At 45.8% G+C, this 23,745-nt stretch overlaps 1 protein-coding gene across 3 annotated transcripts; it reads right to left on the reverse strand.

The window, feature by feature from the left end:
* Positions 1-2,660: 2,660 nt before the first annotated feature.
* Positions 2,661-19,932, reverse strand: RCN3 (reticulocalbin 3). 3 transcript variants are annotated; one of them, XM_083162425.1, is made up of 7 exons: positions 19,823-19,932; positions 19,078-19,320; positions 12,407-12,600; positions 9,809-9,984; positions 9,378-9,438; positions 9,028-9,227; positions 2,690-3,455 (listed from the first exon to the last, which is right to left on the reverse strand). In XM_083162425.1, exons 2-7 carry the CDS (start codon positions 19,299-19,301, stop codon positions 3,348-3,350), a joined length of 963 nt encoding a protein of 320 aa, XP_083018551.1. In that variant the 5' UTR covers positions 19,302-19,320; positions 19,823-19,932; the 3' UTR covers positions 2,690-3,347. The 3 variants fall into 3 exon arrangements, with proteins under 3 accessions (XP_083018550.1, XP_083018551.1, XP_083018549.1); XM_083162424.1 differs by lacking the exons at positions 12,407-12,600; positions 19,823-19,932 and adding an exon at positions 12,652-12,845 and having other exon boundaries at positions 2,661-3,455; positions 19,078-19,815; XM_083162423.1 differs by lacking the exon at positions 19,823-19,932 and having other exon boundaries at positions 19,078-19,814.
* Between the last annotated feature and the right edge of the window lie 3,813 nt (positions 19,933-23,745).

A 23,745-nucleotide genomic window follows, 5' to 3' on the forward strand; every position in this document is an offset into this window, starting at 1 on the left:
TTTCATATTAAACATCCATTTTGTTTCTATTTTTTTTCAGTTCTTTTACCAAATCTCCGCCTCGCCAGTTCTTTGTTACTTTCTGTATTGCTATACTGTACATTTAAGGCCTGCTGGATTTTTTCCATGTTTCTCACAGAAATGGTTGGAAACACTGTGGGTCTTCAAACATTTTATAATATTGTAAATATGTTCCGCAAATCAAACTTTTGCCTTTCTTTTAGTGTGACCGATGTATTGACGTCTCATTGGCAATCTAACAGGTATATAACCCCCTCAGAGTCACAGGAAAGTTGGTCTTTGATTTATATTCTTTTCCAGCCCTATTTGATTTGAATGCAGGTATTGGTTTGGTGGATCCTTTATTATTTTTGCATGCTTACAACTGAAGAAGCCTTTGTTTTGCATAGAGAAGTTACAGTATCTTGTTGGCTGCTTGTAAAGCTCAGGGCTGGATTAGGGGGGGGGGGGGGGGGGGGGGGCATGGGTGGTCAGTACCCCTGGGCCCCCCTCTATCTAGGAGCCCCCTGTGGTTGGCATGTATTTTTCAAATATATATATATATATATATATATACACACACACTATTTAAATCATTTTAAATTTAGCTTAAGGTTTTGTGCATGGGAGTGTAGTGCTGCAGCTTCGCCTATCTGCCAGTGTGGCAATAATTAATGGTGCTGAGCATCGAGTGCCAAGGCACACTGACTGCACAAGTGTTCAGTGCATTACTGGGAGTTGACTAAGTCCCATGAGTCTTTGCACAAGAGGTCAGAGGCGGAGAGGCTTGTGCTGAGCTCTGCTTGGTGGAGCTCATCATATACTTCTCAGGCATATGGAGGACAGCAGCAGCAGCCTCATCATGGGAGGGTTTTCAATTAGAGGCGCTGAGCCGGTCAGGGCTCCTACAGAGTAAGGTACAGAGGGACAAACACAGACTTTTTATATATATATATATATATATATATATATATATTAACACCCCCCCCCCCCCCCCCGCATATAATCCCCCCCTTGGTTACCTAGTGACCAAATGTATACTGCCTTTAATCTGTGTTTTGGCAGTGTAATATTCTCCCATGCATCTTGTGGCCAGTAATTAAGGATTAAGTCCCCCAAAGGCTTAATCCGGCACTGGTAAAGCTAGGCACAAGGTGTTTCTTCATATTCTTAGCTATACAATAAATGATCTTGGTGTTCTCCGGTAGTAATGGTAATAATGTCTCATCCAGTCTCAGTACATGCATTTAGCCACAACCGTGATAGGAAGTCTGGAAGACGTGTTTGGTAGTTCAGACTTCATCAACCCCTTGGGATTTCCTTACTGACTTCCTATACAAAGAACAACTATAACTCTTAGCTGTTCAAATAGACAAAAGGGACTCTGTAGTCCCTTTGGACTATTTCAAGCTTATCTCTTTTAAATTTAACAAGCTCACGTCAATATGTGTCAACAATTTATCCAGCCACGCAGTTTGGGAGTCCTCCCTCAGGGTGTCTATGTACTGTATGAAGATTCAAACAACTTGATCTTATCCTTAAATGGTTGTCGGCTCACGTGTTGCCTCAGATAGAACCAGGAATAAGTCCAGACTACATTTATTCAGGATCGCCACCCACTTACGTCAGAAATCGGGGTTATTCTTACCGATAGTGGGGACGTTCCTTATCCGGAAGTCCCTAGGGATCTGACCAGTACTGTGGACGTCCAATAGAGTGACACCATGTAGGCAATAGTCGTCTCTTTTTTTCTCAATTGGAGTAGTTTCAAATACAGCTGTTCACAAGTCTCCTGGCCTCCAGTTTGTAGTAAAATATTTTTGGAACCTAATGGAATCTGCATTCGTGTCTGAGAAACTTAAAGTCTCACCCACAGGTAACGATACACTTTTGCAGCCAGTTTTATCCTGCATGCTCTAATATTAAGAGAGCAACAATGCTGTTTTAACATGTAGTTGCCCATAGGAACATCCATCTGCACACTCCTGCTATCCATTCCAGCTCTAGGGCTCGCGGCGGGTAGTTGTTCTGCGCATAAGAGCTAGTTTATCATGCAGGGCAGTCTCCATACTGTGGTGTATCTGTAGTGGGTGGAGGGTGTGCCATATACGTGGGTCTGTGTGGCCCCCACACTACATATGCAGCACCCAGACTAAACACTATATTCCACAGCATCCACTCAGAAGCAATCACATGCTCTGCCCCAGTCTTCGAAGGTTCCGTACTTATTGCCAGAATGAGGTGTTTGCAGAAGCCAGGTAATATGGAAGGAGGGGGAAATCTGCACACAGGCCCACGTGTTAAAGTACTCGCAATGCTTGTAAATAGGACAAAAAAAAAAAAACTGCCCAGAGCAGCCAATCAGCTTTTCTTTTATATAATATACTACGAGATAAATGGTAGCTAGCATTTCGTTGGTTGCTCCAGCTGTCCTGGTTTGATACATCTGTTTCTTAGTGTACACAAAGTCTACTCTTCTCTAGGAGAGTTGCTAGAATAGGCAGCAATGTGGAGTGTATGTATTAGGCATGAGAAACCCGAACGTCACTCAGAGCACCACTGTGTATAACGCACCCTGTACAGATATTTATAGGCACATTTATGCCATGCGAAAGAGGCATCTAAACATTGTTCAAATGGCTCCATACATACATTGCACACACGCTATGAAATAATCAGAGAATACTTCTTAAATGTAAAATGTTTTTTTTTTCATTGTGTTCATAGATTCAAACAACCTCTGCAGAAAGTCATACAAATCTTTCAGGACACATAACCTCCATAGTGCCTAGGCTACATGGGCGGATCCAGGGGGGGAGGGGGGGTGTGTGTGTGATAACCCTCCCTATCAATGTTTGACTGCACTCTAGTGTTCACTGTAGGCTACGCTGATGAACCCCTGGGCAGTCATTGCTATGCTGTGAGTCATGATTAATTGTACACCCCCCTCCCCCTATCTGCTAGGCTAGTGTGCACTGCTTCCATATTTAGGTTGTATTTTAAATAAGATTATGGACTGATCATTTACTGGGTTAATAGTTTAGGCAGCAGAAACAATAACAGAAAATCAATAGGCGATGACCAGAAGAAAGAACAGGGACAATGGCCCGGTAACCCTCCTTTATCTCCACTTCCATGAAGTCCAATCCATAACACGTGTAGACATTGGTAGTCGTCCTGAGCACCAGATTAGTCCTTTTGACATTGGTAAAAAAAAAATACTTAAAGTAAAAATACAGCTTCAGTCCCATCCCCGGGGTCCCCATTGCCACAACTAGAATTAAATTCTGAGGCACCAGCAATGTGCTGAGGAGATCCATGCTCGGCCAGGAGCACACAGACAAGTATCAAAATTCATCGTGCCGCCTTGTCAGGTCCTCGCCGTAGTTTGTTGCTTGGCTGCCGACAAACATATTCCAGTTATCCAAGATTTCACTCTTCGTTAGTTTATCATCCTGAGGAGGAAAGAAGGATTATTCCCATGTATAATATACGAAAAAAAAATTCTTACTAAAAGCAGTCATGTTCTTTTAAAACCAGATGTATCAAGCTTCAAAAAGTGGAGGAGACCCTGACCACACTAGGTGGGTCTGGGTGCAGGTGCGCCTAGCTGGAGCTGTGTTTCCCTAGCTGCTGCTCTGTGACAGGATAGTTAGTCCTGTACTGGATAAACAAGAAAAAAAGATGGAGGGTTGTGTGCTGCGCTTGGTAAAATAAATGAAAATAGGTAGATAAAAAAATCCTGTAAATTAGGATGAAGTAAAAAATGATGGATTGGTTGATCTAGTACAAAAGAATTTATTATCTAAAATCTTTTTTTCAAGCTTCAAAAAGTAATGGAGAGAGATAAACAACCAGCCAATCAGCTACTACCTGTCATTTTTAATCCCAGCCTAGTGTTCCCGCTAGGCTTTTTTAGCGGGGCACTGCGCCCTGCCCGATTTTTAACCCCTTCCCGACATTTGACGTACATTTACGTCATGGTCGGGAAGGACTTCCCGACACATGGCGTAAATGTACGTCATGAGTTCTAACTGTCACCGCGTCTATAGACGCGGTGACAGTTTGGAGATGTCTGCTGTCCCTGACAGCAGACATCCCCCCTCGCTGCCTAGGGGGGGCAGGGATGCCCCCCCCGGTCGGCGATCGCTGTGATTGGCTGTTCAAATGTGAACAGTCAATCACAGCGTTTCCTGTGTTACCGGCGGCTAAGCCGCTCGGTAACACAGTGATCGGTGCTGTTAAGTACAGCACCGATCACCACCGATCGCCAGCACCAGGGCAGCTCACCCGGCTGTCCCTCCTTCCGGCAGCCGCAGCGCACGCAGCGCACGCAGCGCTTCCCCCCTCCCACCCCCCCCCCGCCAGCTGCAGCACAAATAAAAAAAATAAAATACATAAAATGAGATGTAAATGTTCTGAAATTATATATATATATATATATAGATAGAAAGATATTCCCGACATATGACGTATATATACGTCATGGTCGGGAGGTACTTCCCGACCGAAGACGTATATATACGTCATGGTTTTAAACTGTCACCGCGTCTATAGACGCGGTGACAGTTTGGAGATGTCTGCTGTCCCTGACAGCAGACATCCCCCCTCGCGGCGATCGCTGCGATTGGCTGTTCAAATGTGAACACCCGGCAGCCTCCCCTCCTCCCTCCCACCCACCCGGCTGCCGCAGCATCAGCACCCCTCCCACCCCCCCACCAGCCGCAGCGCCAGCCCCCCTCCCAAAGCTGGTGAGCAAAATGGGGTCACATGTGGGGGGGTTCCACTGTATTGGTGCTTCGGGGGTCTTGCTAATGCGACATAGCACCCACCATTCATTCCACCACCAAATATCACTCCTTCCCTTCTGAGTCCTGCCATGCACCCAAATGGTATTTTTTGGTCACATGTGAGGCATTGCCGTACTCGGGAGAAATTGGGGCACAGATTTTGGGGTGCTTTGTCTCCTTCATTCCTTGTGAAAATGAAAAATTTTGAGCCAGAACTGCATTTTTGTGTAAAAAATTACATTTTTTTACACAAAAATGCAGATCTGGCTCAAAATTTTTCATTTTCACAAGGAATGAAGGAGACAAAGCACCCCAAAATCTGTGCCCCAATTTCTCCCGAGTACGGCAATGCCTCACATGTGACCAAAAAATACCAGTTGGGTGCATGGCAGGACTCAGAAGGGAAGGAGTGATATTTGGATTTTGCAGCACAGATTCTGGTTGAATGACCCCTGAAGCACCCATACAGTGGAACCCCCCCACAAGTGACCCCATTTTGCAAACTACACCCTTTAGGGAATTCATCAAGGGGTATAGTGTACATTTCAAACCCCCAGGGGTTTCACCAATTTTGATACAACTGAGCTGTGAAAATGAAAAATTAAATTTTTTTCATTTTCACTGCCCAGTTGTACCACAATTGGTGAAACCCCTGGGGGTTTGAAATGTACACTATACCCCTAGATGAATTCCCTGAGGGGTGTAGTTTGCAAAATGGGGTCACTTGTTGGGGGGTTCCTAACTTTTAGCATCTTATGGTGCCTAGAAACCTACATGGTGCCTAAAAAATAATCTCATAAAAAGGAGGCTCCAAAATCAAGTAGGTGCTCCTTCTATTATGAAGCCTGTGGTTTGGTCAACGTGCACACTAGGGCCACATATAGGATATTTATGAAAACAAAAGAATTGGGGGAATCAATTTTTAGTCACATTTCTCTAGTAAAATCTACTGTGTTCCTTAGAAAAATGTATTAAAATTGAAAATCTGCAAAAAAAATGAAATTTTGAAATTTCACCTACACTTTGTTTTAATTCCTGTGAAACACCTAAAGGGTTAACAACTTCCAAAATGCTGTTTTGAATACTGTGAGGGGTGCAGTTTTTGAAATGGTATAATTTATGGGGGTGTCTCACATACAAGTCCCTCAAAGTCACATCAGAACTGAACTGGTCCCTAAAAAAAATCAGAGTTTGAAATTTTCTTGAAAATTTGAGAATTTGCTATTCATATTTTAAGCCTCCTAGTGTCCAAAAAAATGAAAATGAGGTTGAAATAATGATGGCAACATAAAGTATACATATGGTCTATGTTAGTTATTAACTATTTTGAGTGATAAGATTATTTGTCTCACAAGCCGAAAATTTAACATTTTGCAAATTGCTAAATTTTCTATTTTTTTACAACATTTTTGTATTTTTCACAAAAAAACACAGACTGTATCGACGAAAATTTACCACTAACTTGAAGTACAATGTGTCACGAGAAAACAATCTCAAAATCACTGGGATAAGTAAAAGCAAAAAAAAGTTATCCCCACTTAAGTGATACATGTCAGAATTGAAAAAAAGGGCTCTGTCAGGAAGGCAAAAACTGGCTGTGTCAGGAAGGGGTTAAAGGGCTAAATGCACCCCGCTAAAAGAGCCTCCCTCTGACCCCGCCTGAGTGACCAGGGAAGGCCAGTGCTGCCGTAGATGGCGATGCCCGGCGCTTCCCCAGTGATGCAGAGCCTTCGGCGGGGCCTGGCCCCCCTCCTCAGCGACGGTGGCAGCCAGGCCCACCCCTTTTGTGATGTAGGCGAGCCTGGTCCGCCCACCTTACACTGCCCCCTTTGCAGCGACACCCTGCCCGTCTGGTTCCTAGAAGGAACACTACCAGCCTATAACACAGTAGCTAGGAGCGGATTGGCTGGCTGTTTATTACACTCCATTTTATCACTTCGTCCTGCTTGATAACAAGCTTGATACATCTGGCCAAGTATATTAGTATATGTAATTTTACCACTAGAGCACAATAATTTATTAGTCTTTTATACTGACAATATTGGAGGATGTGCACTGTCATACATTTAATTAACTGCAATAAAGCATATACCTCTTGCTGCAGTTATATATTGTCACATCCTTCACTGACATTTACACTAAAATATATAAAACAAACATAAGCCAAACTTCTAGTTTCATAAGCAGGGCTGCTGTTATACAGGTGCAACATTGCCTCCCCCTTCAGCCAAACCCACCCTGCTGTAACATACATTGGCAGGTGGTTGGGGTAGATTTGTCAGCTACTGTGGGACTGCGGTTAAAGGCTGTGGTACCAAACCACCACCCTCCCAGCCCAACACAGATATGATCAGTGGCGGCTCCAGAGGAGGGGCTGCAGCACAGTTCAAACTTAAAATAGGGGAGAAACATCAACTGCCAGTGAGTCAGGTTAGAATGGCAGTATGTGGGGCTCCCCTATTTGAATTTTGAACTGTGCTGAAACCCCACCCCTGGAGTCGCCACTGGATATGATGTCACTCATCCAACAGATCAACCATCCTTCCAGGCAGCCAATATCTGTGCCCACAGAACAGCAATTGGCTAAACGTTTGTTCTACCACATACCCACCTCATAGCTTCTATGTAAGTTTATAGAATACATACGTTCAATGCCTATTTAGGCATACAATATTATGGTCCATATATGTCATTAATTACTGGGGGCTGCAGTGTTAATGATCTGTATGGTTAAGTGTAGCTACTACCTAGACAAAGTGCAGGCAGTCACTATGATATTATCCATACATTACATGAGTGAGGTCACTTGGTGCCATGGTGATGTCACCAGTACTGAATCAATGGCTGAGCTGCTTTCTCCAGAGCACTAGCCCAACCTCAGAACAGCCAACCTCACCATACGTGAGAGACCAGGTCAGACATATGTAAAACACTACTGCAACTATTTGTTAGTAGCATCTTTCTAAGACCAGTATATTGCATACCATACCGAAATACTAGAGCATGTCAATAAGAACCTGTGCGGATCTTAATATATACGTATAGTGATGTTAGACATTGTCCAACAGGAAACATCACAAGACGGCTCTAACCAAAGACGGACGCAGCTGAATAAATGTTTAGTAGAAGGAGGGGGGCGGCCGAGTGCTGTAAACCCAAAGTGTGAGTACAAATAGGCTTCACACCCAGCAGGACCACTTTGAACCCCAGCCCAGTACCCAGGAGGCACAGATTATGGAGCAGCTGCACAGGAAAGGAACACGCAATGTCACCTATGCTTGATGCGGACAGAAGTGTGAGCAATTAGCACGTCCATTCCTATTGGTGGCCTCATAATATGTACATACAGCTTGGAATTCTGTTACAGCTATGTGATACTGTAATTCACAGCAAGTCCTGCTGGTTGTTATAGTTCCACACCCGCTGGAGAGCCACAATTATCTCATACCTCTTCTATACCATGGTGCAATTACCAGGCATCCAGCTGCGCCAGTAAGACTGTAATCCTAAATTATTATTAAAATGGGAAAATCCTCATAGATCTCTTAGACATTTTTATCATGGTATTTTCCCATACAGCTCCCGTTATCTGTATCCAGCAGAATAGTGATACTGGGGGCTATTCACTTGATAGGCAGGTTGACTAATAAAAGGTTGACAGCCAATAGGACGGCCACTATTGTTGGACAGGCCATAGGTCAACACATGAAAAAGGACCACATACCTTAGATTGACATGGTCAGAGTCGACACCAGCAATAAGTCGACATGAGCTTTTCACAGGTTTTTTTTTTATACACTTAGCCGGTGTCCATGTCAACAGACACCAAAAAAAACACCTAAATGTCAACCTATTGCTTGTGTCGACCTTTTGACCATGTTGGAATCGCTGGGCATCCACATGCACCACCCCCCCTCATTCCACCACCCACCCCAAGCAAATGCCTCAGCAACTATGCAAGTCACTTGCGCAGCAGCCCTGCATATGTGCAGAGGCTAAACTTCGGTCCCCAGTGCGAATTCGCCAGGGGCCGAGTGAATTAGAATGAGCCCCAATATGCGGCAGCAGGCAGCCTGCCCCTACTAGGCGGGATAACACTGATTCCACCACCGATCGTGCTTAATATTACGCCATCTGTCACATTTTACCATACACAGCAATATCTGACGCTGTCGTGGTCAGTGTGCTGATCCCCATGTGAGGATCTGGTGCTGGAAGCACTCCGCTAGTGTCTCACCTTGTCTTTGTCAGACTCGTAGATAAGGTGCTTGGCCTCCAAATCAGCATGATCATAATCATGTGGGTGGATCCAGTGGCTGATCTCTGTATGGTCCATCTTTCCATCCTTATTCAGGTCCCGGTGATCCTTAAACTGCTGGCGCTCGGTTTTCACCCAATCTGGCTCCGGCTCATCTGTTTCGGGTGTGTACATGTCCGCTGGGAGGGAAAAGGTGGAAATAGGATGCTTAATTACTGGTAGCCAACAGGAAATATCCCCAATACGGTCATCAATATACAGTATGGTCCTAGATTTCAGTCTTTACATGTGTAGTGAAGTGTGAGGGTCAGAATCTGATATTAAGTTACCTATGTATTCATCAGCATCCACTGCAGCATCTCCATTCTTATCCATGTCCTCAATGGTTTCCTGTGAGAAACAAATAAAACAAAAACATAAAATATTCATGCATGCAGTTAATCCTCACAGGAGTAATAAACATCCTTCCCATAATTCCCTAGATAGGTGATAGTACCAGCCACTCTTCCACTCATAATTCTCTGTACCAAAGGAAACACCCACCACCCTTCCCATAATTCCCATTGCCAGTAGTAGCACCTGCCTCCTTTCCCACAATCCCCTGTACCAGTAGTAGCACCCTCCACCCTTCTATCATAGCACCTGACAATCTACCCACCCACCATCTCTTCATTAGCATATCACATTGCAGGTTCATAACCGCAGCCTAAAGATGTAGTTTGAAGTTGTGGCTATTGGTTTGTTAGTAGAAGAAACTCACCGTTACCACAATGTCTCTCATGTAGTCAAATTCTTCTGGGTGCAGGAAGGCTGTAAACTCATCACGGGTGGCAATCAAATCGCCATCTTTGTCCGCTACCTTAAACCGCCTCTCGTCGCGTTTCATCATTTTCCTATATCTCTCCTTATCAAGCACATCATAGAATTCATCTTCCCCTGAATAATATAGACCGAACAGTTTATGATATATATGGGGTTAATGGTCTTTTAGGAAAAATAATACGTAATAATTCTCGATAGGGATTTTTTTTTTCACCACCTCCCCATTTTCACCAAGACTTATCATAGGTTTCACCAGCAAGAATTATCGGGTGAATGACGATTTCACTATATCCCAATTGGATAGCCAGATAAACAGGAGCGCACATATAGGCGAAAAGTGAATTAAGGCCTTATTCAGCTTTGTTTCCTGGTTCTGTGATGCATTGCTGGGCAACCGGAACACGATAGCAAGCAGCTGCATTGTTGTGGTACATGACGCGTAGCTAACACTAGAGCAGGTATGTCCAAACTGTGGCCCTCCAGCTGTTGTGAAACTACACATCCCTGCATGCTTTGCCATAGTTTTAGCATTTCCTAATAGCAAGGCATGATGGGACGTGTAGTTTCACAACAGCTAGAGGGCCATAGTTTGGACATGCCTGCACTAGAGGGAATAATGCAACTGAATTCCCCCTAAATCTCTGACTTGCTGATTTTTTGAGAAGATAAAATAAAAATGAATGTTACTGAAACCCATCAGATTTCAGTTATGAGTATACCTATGACCGTATCCTATACCAGGTGACGTGAGAAATGTGTCAGTGAGTAATATGTACTCCTATGTACCTGCCAGGTAATCTGGGAAATGTGCCAGTGAGTAATGAGTACACCTGTGCACCTGCTGGGTGACCTGGGAAATGTGTCAGTGAGTAATACTTAAGCAGCCCATACACGCTGCTATAAGAGCTGACCCGATGTGTGCTTTGAGGTGCGCGCTCCCGCGCACCTCATCGCACAGTACAAAAAGTATGTGCTTGCACATACATTTTGTACCTAGTTCTCATCAAATCGCATCGCATTGCATGCACAACGTGTGCACATGCAATGCAATGCGATTTGATCCGTGCTAGTACAGCACGGAAAGCACGCCCATAAAGCAGCGTGTATGGGCTGCTTTACACCTATGTACCTGCCAGGTAATCTGGGACATGTGCCAGTGAGTAATACATACACACGTGCACCTGCTGGGTGACCTGGAAAATGTGTCAGTGAGTAATGGGTACTCATGTGCACCTGCTAGGTGACCCAGGAAATGTGTCAGCAATGAGTACACCTGAGTCCTGGAAAATGGGGGGAGCTGTCCGGGGTCCTGATGACCGAGTTTGGCAACCAACGGTACAACGAAAATGTGCATACCGCAAATATTCCTTTTGTTCTTTCATTTCAAGTAAAGATGTGTATTCTAAACACCAAAGGTTTAATATAATACATAGAAACTACTTCACATTAGATCCAATGGTACATTATATTTTACAGTAAGATCATGCAAGCAATTTAAAGCTAAGCATTAGTAGTACAGTAGCTGGCAGAGCCGGTTGCTGGATCCATTTTATATTGCTGCAGAAACAATTTGAAGGAACCCATCCCTCTACTAACTACCCTATCTGTAAGCATCAGGGTGTGCGAGCACCAACTGACCATATCCTGTATTACCTGCATCTCCAGAGCATTTGCAGTGAAATAGACTACACCAACAGAACTTACAGTCAACACTGCATAGGGAGCCCTGGAGTATATTTTAGCTTCACTCTCCGAACAGCCCCCGATCACCTCCCCATAGATTGCAGATAAGAGAATGAAAGCATACGTTTGCAGGGAACAAAAACTGCACTGAATCTAGTAAAGACACACACGAGTGGCCTAGTATGTGGTTACAGACACAGGACGAGGCCCACTGCCCAAATAACCAGCCAGGACAACCAGTTATTTGGCAAGATGAAACATCCAATGTGACACTACTCCAATAACTGAGGATAGGGAGCACAAATACATGAGACAGTAACAGGACAGGGGAGAGGATGCCACAAATAGCCAATGATCATGCAATCACAGTAACAATGTACTGCGGGCAGCTTTCAAAGCACCTTGTCCAGTAACAGCCATGCAAATGTGCCAGCCTAGATCCAAGTAAATTCATATAAAGGGGGTGATTCAGGTTGGTTTGCTAATGGACAAAACCATGTGTACTGTAGGTGGGGCTGATGTAACATGTGCAGAGAGAGTTTGATTTGGGTGGGGTTTGTACTTGAAACGGATAGCTATATTGCAGTGTAAAAATAAAGCAGCCAGTATTTACCCTGCACAGAAACAAAATAACTCACCCAAATCTAACTCTCACTCTAACCTGCAGTGCACATGGTTTTGTCCATCAGCAAACCAAATGTGCTTTGCAAACCAACCTGAATTGCCCCCAAAGAGTGTTGCAAGCCATGCAGATTAGCTGATCATAGCGGTTGATTTTGTTTAACAGCCAGTTAGGAGAAAGGCGCGGTTTTACACGATGGAGGACGTCCAGGTAATGCTTTCATCCTCTTACCTGCTGCATACCCATACGTAGTGTTCTTGTATTCCTCCCAAGATATTTTATCATCTTTATTTTTATCGTAATCTGCCCAATGCTTGTTAACGTTCTCATAGATATATCGGTTCTGGGTGTGTGTGATCCAATCTTTCAGCTCCTCGCCAGTGACAAAGCCATCTTTATCCTTGTCAATCTTATTAACTATCTTCCTGGGGATGAGAGAAAAGATGGATTAGAATGAAAAAATAAAAATAAGTCACCTATTAGGTGGGAGTACGTCTGTTTGGAGTACTCCTCCCAAGACACAGATCCATCGCGGTTCTTATCGAACAGGAGCACCTGCTTATCAACATCTTCCGAGACAAATCGCCCGTGCGCTAACTTCATCCACGCCAACAGCTCAGGTGCCGTGACATACGAGTCATTATTACTGTCAATCTTATCGGCTATTTTCCTGCAAGGAACCAAAACTGTACAGATTACAACTGTCCTCGGTTCTGACGAGCACAATAGGATTAAACAATATTCATGTTGAGTATCCCTTATCCAGATATCGGTTATCCAAATTATTCTGAAATCCATAGTTTTACTAAAAAGCACTACTGGGGACATGATATGGAACTGGCACTGCCGCGGACATGATATGGAACTGGCACTGCCGCGGACATGACATGGAACTGGCACTGCCGCGGACATGACATGGAACTGGCACTGCCGCAGACATGATATGGAACTGGCACTGCCGCGGACATGATATGGAACTGGCACTAAATATGTGCAAGAAAATGATTGCTTAGCATTGAAATTCAGTGGCTGAGATAGGACACATAGGGCCTAATGGTACTTGTTTCCTAGCACGGCCACCATCGGGGGTTATCGTGTACCTTAACTTAAGGTACACGATTACCCCCGATGGACCCGATTTCCTTTGAAATCAGGTCCATTTTGCCGGCAAAGGCAAAATCGGGTCCATCGCGTCGGTCGGGTGCATTAACATGGCACGCGACGCGCGCGATGCACCCGATTTTCCCATAGGGTTCAATGTTAAAATATTTTACACATTGTAATCGCGTTCATCGAGTCGGTCTTGTGCCATTATAATGGCACAAGATGTGTTGGACGCGATTAAGCACATTTTACATAGCTAAAACGCTCCACATGATTTGATGGTTAACGAACATCTAAATACGTGGGTGTCGAAACCTAAGCTGAGAATGGATATTTATGCAAAACATCCATTCACTGCCATGCGGGCGGCACTCTGCGAACTTCGCAGTGCTGCCTGTCAACCATAATAAGGCCCTTAGTTTAAAAACAGACACAAAGGAATCCTGAACCAGCCTCGAAATGTAGTTTAGGAGACCCTCTTATCCCCTATTCTTTAAATATATTATACTAGAAATAATCATTTCTTTATTTCGCTTGGAGGTGCTACCCACTACTAGAATGCGACTACACCCATAAACAGAGAACAGTAAGTAGTATCATGGGTGCACTGAGGATCTTACAGTAATGATAAAATAAGTGAAAATGATTGTAGAAAAAGTGTTTAAAAAAAAATAAAAAAAAATATATATATATATATACACACACTGCCTGTCCGTATCTAACTTGTTATGGGTAAGTGAACCCTATATGTGTGTTATGAACGTTCTTATTCTGGTAGATTTATAAATTTCACTGTGGTGTAACTTTATCTGCTTTCAAATAACCCTATTTCGATACTTGTAACCAATCTCTATCATCACCTGGATCCCCCAGTGTGTAAGCACATAGAACTAGGATCTCAATCCATTACATTTAACAATCTATGTTCAGCCATGAATATCTTTAAAACTTGGTCTGTTATGTGTTGAGGACAGAGAGGCAGATTTATTAAGCTCGGTGAAGTGATAAAGTGTCTGGTTTTTATCACTGGCCAAATCAACTCCTACCTGTTATTTTTTAAACCAAGCCTGTAACTTCACAGGTAGGAGCTGATTGGCCGGTGATAAAAAAAAAAAAAAATAGACACTATCACTTCACCAAGCTTAATAAATCTGCCCCTCCATTTGGAATCCACTGCTTTAGGCATTTGTTAAGATATAAAGAACAAGATAAAAAGTGATCACTTCTTACAACGTAGAACAGGCATAATGTACAGCTCTCTCATATACTGTGAGCAAAATAATTTGAACACAGTTTCCTTAAGGGGTGGGGAACTTTTTTTTCGAAATCTCAAGATTCTGTCCTATTCTTACCCGACACTTAAGAAGGAAACCAGGGGAAAAAAAATCTGGATACTGCCACGTTAACAGTCTGGAATGTTCCCGACCCCCAAGCCCTTTGTAGGGTGGGAATTGTGCATAGTGTCCCTCCCCACGAAGGCCGTCCTTGGGACAGAACTGCACATTCCCCTGTTCTATGCTGCAGTGCAAAGTTACAGTTCAGCTCTCCCCACCCTTGTATGGAGTTAAACAATAGGCACATTCTGCAATCATGAACAGAGAGCATCTTACTACAGTACAGCTTCTGCCTCATTCTGCACTGCCGGCACAAACACTGCTTCCAGTACCTCACCACATTCTGCACTGCCGGCACAAACACTGCTTCCAGTACCTCACCACATTCTGCACTGCCGGCACAAACACTGCTTACAGTACCTCACCACATTCTGCACTGCCGGCACAAACACTGCTTACAGTACCTCACCACATTCTGCACTGCCGGCACAAACACTGCTTACAGTACCTCACCACATTCTGCACTGCCGGCACAAACACTGCTTACAGTACCTCACCACATTCTGCACTGCCGGCACAAACACTGCTTCCAGTACCTCACCACATTCTGCACTGCCGGCACAAACACTGCTTCCAGTACCTCACCACATTCTGCACTGCCGGCACAAACACTGCTTCCAGTACCTCACCACATTCTGCACTGCCGGCACAAACACTGCTTCCAGTACCTCACCACTGCTCACAGCTAATTGTTCTGTGGATAAACTCAAAGCATCACTGATCCACAAACCTTTGAGTGCCAGCGTTGCTGTGAGATATGTGCAAAATGTCTACTGAAAATGACAGGACGGTAGTCGAGGAATATGAATCACTTTAGTTATTGCCGGAAAATGATCTGAAGTCAATAGAGGGACAAAGTGCCGGCATTGCGGCGGTCAGGATTCCGGCGTTGGTATTTCGACCGCCGGGATTTTGTCTGCATCCCTGTGTATGGCCATGCACTCAGTAAATGAAGGAGTGCCGTCCCTAGAAGCTACAGAAGATGTGGGTACTTGCATTGTTGTGGAACTACAAATGCCACTACTGTCAGCATTCCTTTGATCTACAGCAGGCTTGGCCAACCAGTGTTGTAAAACTACAAGTCCCAGCATGTTTTGCGACAGTTATGCTATCAGGAAATGCTAAAACTGTGGCAAGGCATGCTGGGAATTGCAGTTTCCCAACAGCTGGGGAGCCACAGTCCAGGCCTGATCTGATCTACAGCATGTCTGTCAGTGTGACGCAGGAACAGCGTGCCTGTGTAGCAACGACTAACGTGTCGGCAGGAAAGATGGTGAGGTGGCGATCATCTCCTTATCCCTGTATAAGCACATGGTATAGACAGCCAGCAAAGAAGATGAAAGTCACTTCCATAGCGGTGAATTAGAATTTTGTCATTTTGGCCATCAATGAATTAAGATTTGCTGACCATGTAATCAGATAGTATATACTCGAGTATAAGTCGACCCGAATATAAGCCGAGGCACCTAATTTTACCACAAAAAACTGGGAAAACTTATTGACCCGAGTATAAGCCTAGGGTGGGAAATGCAGCAGCTACTGGTATATTTCCCTGTATAAAAATAGCAGGACACCACAGGCGGCTCCCCCTGCCTAATAGCAGGACACCACAGGCGGCTCCCCCTGCCTAATAGCAGGACACCACAGGCTGCTCCCCCTGCCTAATAGCAGGACACCACAGGCTGCTCCCCCTGCCTAATAGCAGGACACCACAGGCTGCTCCCCCTGCCTAATAGCAGGACACCACAGGGGGCTCCCCCTGCCTAATAGCAGGACACCACAGGGGGCTCCCCTGCCTCATAGCAGGACACCACAGGGGGCTCCCCCTGCCTAATAACAGGACACCACAGGCGGCTCCCCCTGCCTAATAGCAGGACACCACAGGCTGCTCCCCCTGCCTAATAGCAGGACACCACAGGCTGCTCCCCCTGCCTAATAGCAGGACACCACAGGCTGCTCCCCCTGCCTAATAGCAGGACACCACAGGGGGCTCCCCCTGCCTCATAGCAGGACACCACAGGGGGCTCCCCCTGCCTAATAGCAGGACATCACAGGCTGCTACTCCTGCATACAAACAGGACACCACAGACCACAGCCCCTGTACAGACGCTATTTCCTGATCTCAACGCCAGACACAGAGGCTGCAGCACTAGCGGGAAGTAGGAGGAAAGCGCATGCAAGGGACACCACACACGGAGGGGGGAGGGAGCAGTCACCGCTTACCTCCTCCATCATCCGACTCCAGGGTGTTTAGGGTGCGCCGCTGACAGGCTCCACGGGGGGGGGGGGGGGGGGGTACGCGGCCGCCGCCACTGCCCTGCCGTCCACTTCGCTGCCCGGCTCCACTTTGAAAAAAGGCGCGGCTACGGCAACATGGCCGCCGGCCTCCTGCACTGAGGACATGTATAGTGCAGGAGGCCGGCGGCCATGTTGCCGTAGCCGCGCCTATGTTTAAAGTGCAGCCGGGCAGCGAAGTGGATGGCTGGACGCAGGAAAGAAGCCACTGACTCGAGTATAAGCCGAGTGGGGGCTTTTTCAGCTAAAAAGAAGGCTGAAAAACTCGGCTTATACTCGAGTATATACGGTAATAGATTATGGGTGTCTCTCCTATAGTTAGCTTGATCTAGAATGTGTTAGTTATGTGAGCAGCGAACATGCCAGTGCAGGCCCTAGTAAAGTATGCTCAGCCTCTGCACTCACTCCTGCCTTTACTATGGTTGTATGGAGAGCGGTTCACGCAAGCAATCCATGGTAGTCGGTAGTGTTAGTAGGATTCTGGCTGACCAGGTCTAACTTCTCTGCAGACATAATATACCATCAGGCTTTAAGTAAAGCACATTGGACCCTGTGGGTTATCACCATCCAATCAGCTCCTGACTGTTAAGTTACAGGCTGGGTTTAAAAATGGATAGTTAGAAACGGATTGGCCGGTGATAAAGTACCAGGCACCTTTTCACTTCTTCTCCCTTATCACTGATTAATACATCTACCCCTGATGCAGTTTAGTGATGCTAGCCCAGGGGGTGCCATAGGGGTTATTCTGGTTCACTCCTTCTGCCAAATTCCTTATCAAAATGGACAAAACCATGTGCACTGCAGGTGGGGCAGATGTAACTTGTGCAGAGAGAGTTAGATTTGGGTGGGGTTTCTTCAAAGTGAGATCTATATTGCAGTGTAACAATAAAGCAGTCAGTATTTACCCTGCACAGAAACAAAATAACTCACCCAAATCTAACTCTCTGCACATGTTACATCTTCCCCCCTGCAGTGCACATAGTTTTGTCCATTTAAGAAGGAATTTGCCAGAAGGAGAGAACCAGAATAACCCCCCATATTCTGAACCTGAGTCATTGAATCACAGAACTCTGCAGGGAATAGCAGAACAGTGCAATAATGAATGTATAACATAATAAGGGGTACATTTACTAGAACCTCTTTAAAGTAAAAGCAGGGATGTTTCCTATGGCAACCAGATTCTGGATATCATTTCTCTATTGCATTTTAGAAAATTTTAGTCAGAATCTCATTGGTTGCTATGAGCCATATACTCACTTTTAGGCCCCATACACACCAGAACGACCAGGATCGTCTAACGATCGGCTACCGATTTGGCGTGCACTTTCCTGGTGCGCTCTCCCGCTGCCGGTAAACGACTAGGGAACGATCATGTTCCCTGGTGCACACGATTAGCTAACGATCCGACATCGGTAACGATGGTCGTACGACCGTCGGATGTGCGGATCGTTAGTAAATCGCGAGTACAGTGGTACAGTCGTTTTTAAAATGTTAATAAGGGGCAGGGCTAGCATAGTGGGGCAAGGGGGAAGGAAAAAAGAAAACAAAGAATATGGGCTGGGCTAGCAGAGGGGGTACAAAGACTAGGGGCCATTTGCAGTTCACATACCTGTTTTTTGTTTTGGCAGCTTCCCACGCCGAGAACCTCCGTAGCTGTGCTGTCTGCGGCATCCACGAGGCAAAATGGCTGCGGTGGGAGTGTCTTTATAAACAAGCCGGATTGGAACGACGGTCCGTACGACGGGAGCACACACAATGTGCTTCAGATGTGCATACAATCAGCACCCGACCTGCGGTCGGATTGGAGATTCTGCTGCAGGAGGCAAAATCTCCAATGCGACACACGACGTGACGGGAGCGCGCATCCCGTCGCAAACGATCCTGATTGTGAGTGAAAAACGAACGATTGACCCACAATGCATGCACAACCGTCGTTACAACGGTCGAAATTAGCCCTAATCGTGAGCTAATCTTTCTGGTGTGTATGGGGCCTTAGAAGCTTTAGTAAATGTACACCTAATATGCTGTTACAGGAGCCTTGTAATGCCTGGGACCGGGAAGCTGGGCAATAGTCCTACGGTGGTAAATATTTATATGCAGTGTCCTTACCCCAGCCTCTCCTTGCTCTCTTCTGGCGTCAGCTGATCGAAAGTTTTGGCTTCCTCTTTGCCCAGAAACGCTTCATGGTCATACTGGAAGTCCTTGTCGTCATTATGCTGGTGGTCACTCAGATCCTTGCCGTGGTGGACACGGTCTTTCTTCTCCTGAGTTGGCTTACACACCACCAATGGGGTACAAAAGGCCACAACTAGAAGGGCGGTTAGCGTCCTCATATTTCTGCTTGCTACAACCCTGAAACAACCGCAGTTCATTCATCACCAGTCGCTTACTACACCGGGCACCCATTGGCATAACCTCTGACCTTTCCATATACAGCTAAGGATGCATCACTGCAACATCATTGCTAAGGGTATATCATCTTTAGTTAGACTTTCAGCGGACAGCTACATCTTCTAAAAACAGTCTATAAAAGCAAACTCCAACCACTGTATAATTAACAAGTCCTAGTAGGGGCATGCTGGGACTTGTGGTACCCACACCACCACATTTCCCACCTCCACTTTAAAGCATTCCAATATTCAGCTCATGCCATATTGCATACAGTCATGTTAGCATATATTGCAGTAATCAGAAATCTGCAAGTTTACCCAATTACTAAAACCTTGCTAATCATGCCTTAACCAATCACTAATGTCCACAGTGACTATTAAGCGTTATTAGACCATCAGATCACCCCATAGATGCCAGGCTCACCCTATGCATGCAATGTTACAGGACAACTGGCCTCCCCTACCTGCCTGCCTCTGGTGATCACTCAGGGATGCTCCTCCAGGTGCTAGTACTGTAGCGTATAACACGACTTCAGCGTCCACACACACTGCTAGAAGACTGTTAGACGCCGGCCACGCCTCTTCAGAACGCCGGCCTGGGATGGGTGTGACCGCTTCGTATTGCCACCAATCAGGGAATTACGTTGCTCTCGGTGGGCGGAGCTAATGAAGTTTCTGGACCGGGCTGAAGCTCCTGATTGGCTACCTGTCGCCACGTTGACACGTGTAGCCTCGGGAGCGCGCTGCGCGGGTGCTGCTGGTTAAGTGTGTGTGTGTGTGTGTGTGTGTGTGTGTGTGTGTGTGTGTGTGTGTGTGTGTGTGTGTGTGTGTGTGTGTGTGTGTGTGTGTGTGTGTGTGTGTGTGTGTGTGTGTGTGTGTGTGTGTGTGTGTGTGTGTGTGTGTGTGTGTGTGTGTGTGTGTGTGTGTGTGTGTGTGTGTGTGTGTGTGTGTGTGTGTGTGTGTGTCAGTCACAAAAAGTCAGTCACGGCAGTACGCTGCTGAGCATCGTTGTCTTTCTGTGCACACTTGTGTCCTGTATACTAATGATTGCTGCCTGGTCTACTCTACACGAGACGTACTGGGATTATTCGTCCTACTAGGACTGACATTAACTATTTCAATAAGAGTAGACATTTAGACACTTAAGAAATAGGGACAAAAAGCAAACCTATCTCTAACCCCCAATCCAACCACATTTGGATGTTCAACTTCCCATTTATTGCAGTCAAGACTCTTTCAGGTCATACTGTATGTGCTATGATCTTGCCCAGCGTGTATGGACAACGATGATGGGGAAAATTGCTGGGCTGTTTTTCGTTTTAGCAATTTTCCCAGGGGTAGATGACTTTCCATAGCAGGGCCCATGGAAAGCCGTCCACCCTGTTGCTGGTAATTAGAGATGTGCGGACATGGATTCCGGAGATCCGAGCCCCCACTAACGTCATCAATTCGAGCAGCGCTCGGAGATTCCAGCAAAACGCCATCACCTGGTGCCGGATTTCGCGAGCCTTTAAATAGCTGCGCCCGCCATCTTCACTCCAGTCTAGTAGTGGGTTGGGAGAGGGTGTGTTGGTGCTGCTGCTGGGGCTTGACCTTGAACGCAATATTTTATTCGCTGGGGCTGTCTCCCTCAGTGCGGCTGTGTACTCTGTTCTCCTCTCTGCTTAGGGTGGGATCACCCTAGCAAGGAGGACAGTCGGCTCTAACTGGCCTTCTGGCTAGGGTCCTTTATTATTTATTTCTCTTCCCCTCTCACGTTCGTCACTTTTCACGTTCCTTGTTTTTTGTAGTTTTGTCACGTTTTTTTGGGTAGTGTGGTCGACCCTTTCGGGCCTTCCATTTCCCCAATGTGCCGAAGCTCTCGCCTTTTGGGGAGAGCTTCGTGCCCCCCGAGGACGACCCCGAGCCGCAAGGCGGAGGGAAGTCTACTGAGGGTCTCTCCAAACCTTCGGGTGCGGAGGACCCACCGTCCTAACCCTTCCGGGGGTTGAGGAATGAGGGTCTCTCTAAGCTTCGGCGAAGAGGACCCACCGTTCCCTATTTTCCCCTCTTCGGCCTTATGGTTGAGAGGGGTTAGGGGAAAAAACGGGGCCCTGTCTCCTAGGAGACGGACCCATTCGATCGCACGGCCCCCTTTGCACGTGTTTAGGCACAGCACTGGTGGTGGGGAGCACACCTCGGGCTCCTGAGTTTTTTCAAACTCACTACTGTCTCCTCTGTGCTGGGGCCGTAGCTACACCACTGAGCACAGCACCAGAGGTAGTCTGGTGCTGTGCTCAGTGGTGTAGCTACGGCTCCGCAGCCCCGGCGCCCTCAGGGCGCAGGGTCACTTAGCCGTAGCCAGCAGTTCTTTCAGCTGCAGCACCCAATACTTAAACTTCCAATTTCCTCGTCTCTGGCTGTCGGTGTGAGGACGCTCATTGACCCGCCCCATGACCTGCCCATGGGGCGGACCGCGGGTGGGTCAATGAGTATCCTCACACAGCTAGCCAGAGAGCTCCTCTCCCTTTCTTCCTACCTGGCAATTCCCCGGCTTCCACACAGCCCACCCCGCTGTCCTTACACTGTGTGTGGACGCTGGCTGCTCCCCGGTGGACGTTGTCACAGCCACCGGCTCACTGCGCCGGCGGCTGTGACAGCGTCCACCGGGGAGCCCCCCCCCCCTACACCACCACACAGTGCTCGCTTTCCAGCGCTGCTGCTCTATACAGCATATATATGGATGAGACAGGCAGGGACTAGCGCGGCACTTTACCTCCTTTGCCCGCCCCACTGCCTATCAGCTACCTACCACCAGCCCCATCCTGCTGTCTGCCCAATCAAGTTAGGTAAATAATGGCAGCAATTTACATAAAGTGTTTTTATAATGTTTTCTATATGTATTTGCGTACCATACAGGGGTGCAGGGAGGACAGGGGATAGACAGGAGAAGAGGGGACAAGGAGACAGAGGTGAAGGGGGGACAGGGGGGATGGAGTGGTGAAGAGGAGACATGGAGATGGGGGGGGGGGGCAGAGGTGCAGGGGGACGGGAGGATGGAGAGGTGTAAGGGAGATAGAGGGTAAAGGGAATGACAGAGGGATGGGGAGATGCAGGGGGATAGGCAGGGCTGCCAAGAGAAATCCTGGGCCCCAGGACAACAACTTCCCAGGGCCCCCATGGGGGGGAAGGGGGGGGGGGTGAAACAGCATGTTGGGGGCGTGTTTACCACATAAGAAGAACCCACTCACAGGAGCATGGCACACCTCCCAGTAGATGGGTCATAAGTTTTCCCTATTAGAATGACACGACAGCCCCATAAAAGCTGCATTGTTAGCTGGATATATTTTGATGTTATAATGAAACAGACAAAAATTAAAGTGTAACAACTTTATTTTACACATTTTATATAAATAACATTTAAATAAATAAAATGCAATTTTGGTTAGTAAAGAAATAGTAACATATTTTGGCCTAACAAAAGCAAATTTTAGACATAACTATCCAAACAGTTTGGTTGAGATAACTCCGTTCTACAATAAATACACCATTTCAAAACCAAGTTTACGTGTATGACCTGCATGTACACATTATAGTGGTAAAGTAAATCAAGTTACAAATTAAATTCCAAAACTGCCATAACATCTGACAGGGTTTCTAGTATATAAATATCAAAACAACTTAAATAATTTTGAACCGAGTTTGGTTCATTACAAAATGCAACATATAAATAACTATAAAGTTATGAACCTTCAAAATCTAAACATTTTCACAACCTCACAGGATCATAATATAACACATTGCAGATATGTCAAAAGTATAAGTGCCTGGATTTTCAGCAGCTCTAAATTACAGTGTCATACTTGCTTATTACAATGGAGCTTTTCGAGCTTTGCGACTTGCAAACAAGTTGATGACACTAGAAAAATCACAATTTCTTGCCATTTTAGCCTCTATTGCTAGTAAACCTAAAGCATTTAACCGATCTTGGGTCATTGTCGATCTTAAAACATCTTTTATTCTTGACAGACAACTGAAAGAGCGTTCAGCTTGAGCCACTGTTACAGGTATGGTGCAAAACAGCCTTAAAGCAATGACTGTATTTGGAAACAGGCGGTCAAGTTTCACATGCATCAGTTGGTTTAGGAGTTTGAAAGGTGAAAGAGAATCTTTCCCTAAATTTGAATGAGCTATTGATTTAAGGTGTATTAGCTCATCACAAATAGTTTCATTAATATCATCTTTGTATCTTTTTTGAAGTTGCTTTCCCTTTTCTCGAACTTCCTCTTCTGCTAAGGTACGGAAGGTCCACAAAACACTGAATAATGAATTTATGGCTTTTGCTGCATCAAATCGTGTTGTCAGATTGCCAATGACATCATCCAAAAGAACGTAAAATACTTTCCAC

This window comes from Crinia signifera, chromosome 19 (assembly GCF_055691185.1).
Source record: "Crinia signifera chromosome 19, ASM5569118v1, whole genome shotgun sequence".
NCBI lineage: Eukaryota > Metazoa > Chordata > Amphibia > Anura > Myobatrachidae > Crinia > Crinia signifera.

What these genes read in the sequence shown, in the direction of transcription:
- RCN3 (XM_083162424.1), bottom strand. Translation starts at nt 19,340, where the DNA reads ATGAACTGCGGTTGTTTCAGGGTTGTAGCAAGCAGAAATATGAGGACG. An exon ending in GAGAGCAAGGAGAGGCTGGG is followed by an intron (nt 12,846 to 19,077) that starts GTAAGGACACTG and finishes GGTTCCTTGCAG; the next exon opens with GAAAATAGCCGATAAGATTG. An exon ending in ACGAGTCTGACAAAGACAAG is followed by an intron (nt 3,456 to 9,027) that starts GTGAGACACTAG and finishes TTTCCTCCTCAG; the next exon opens with GATGATAAACTAACGAAGAG.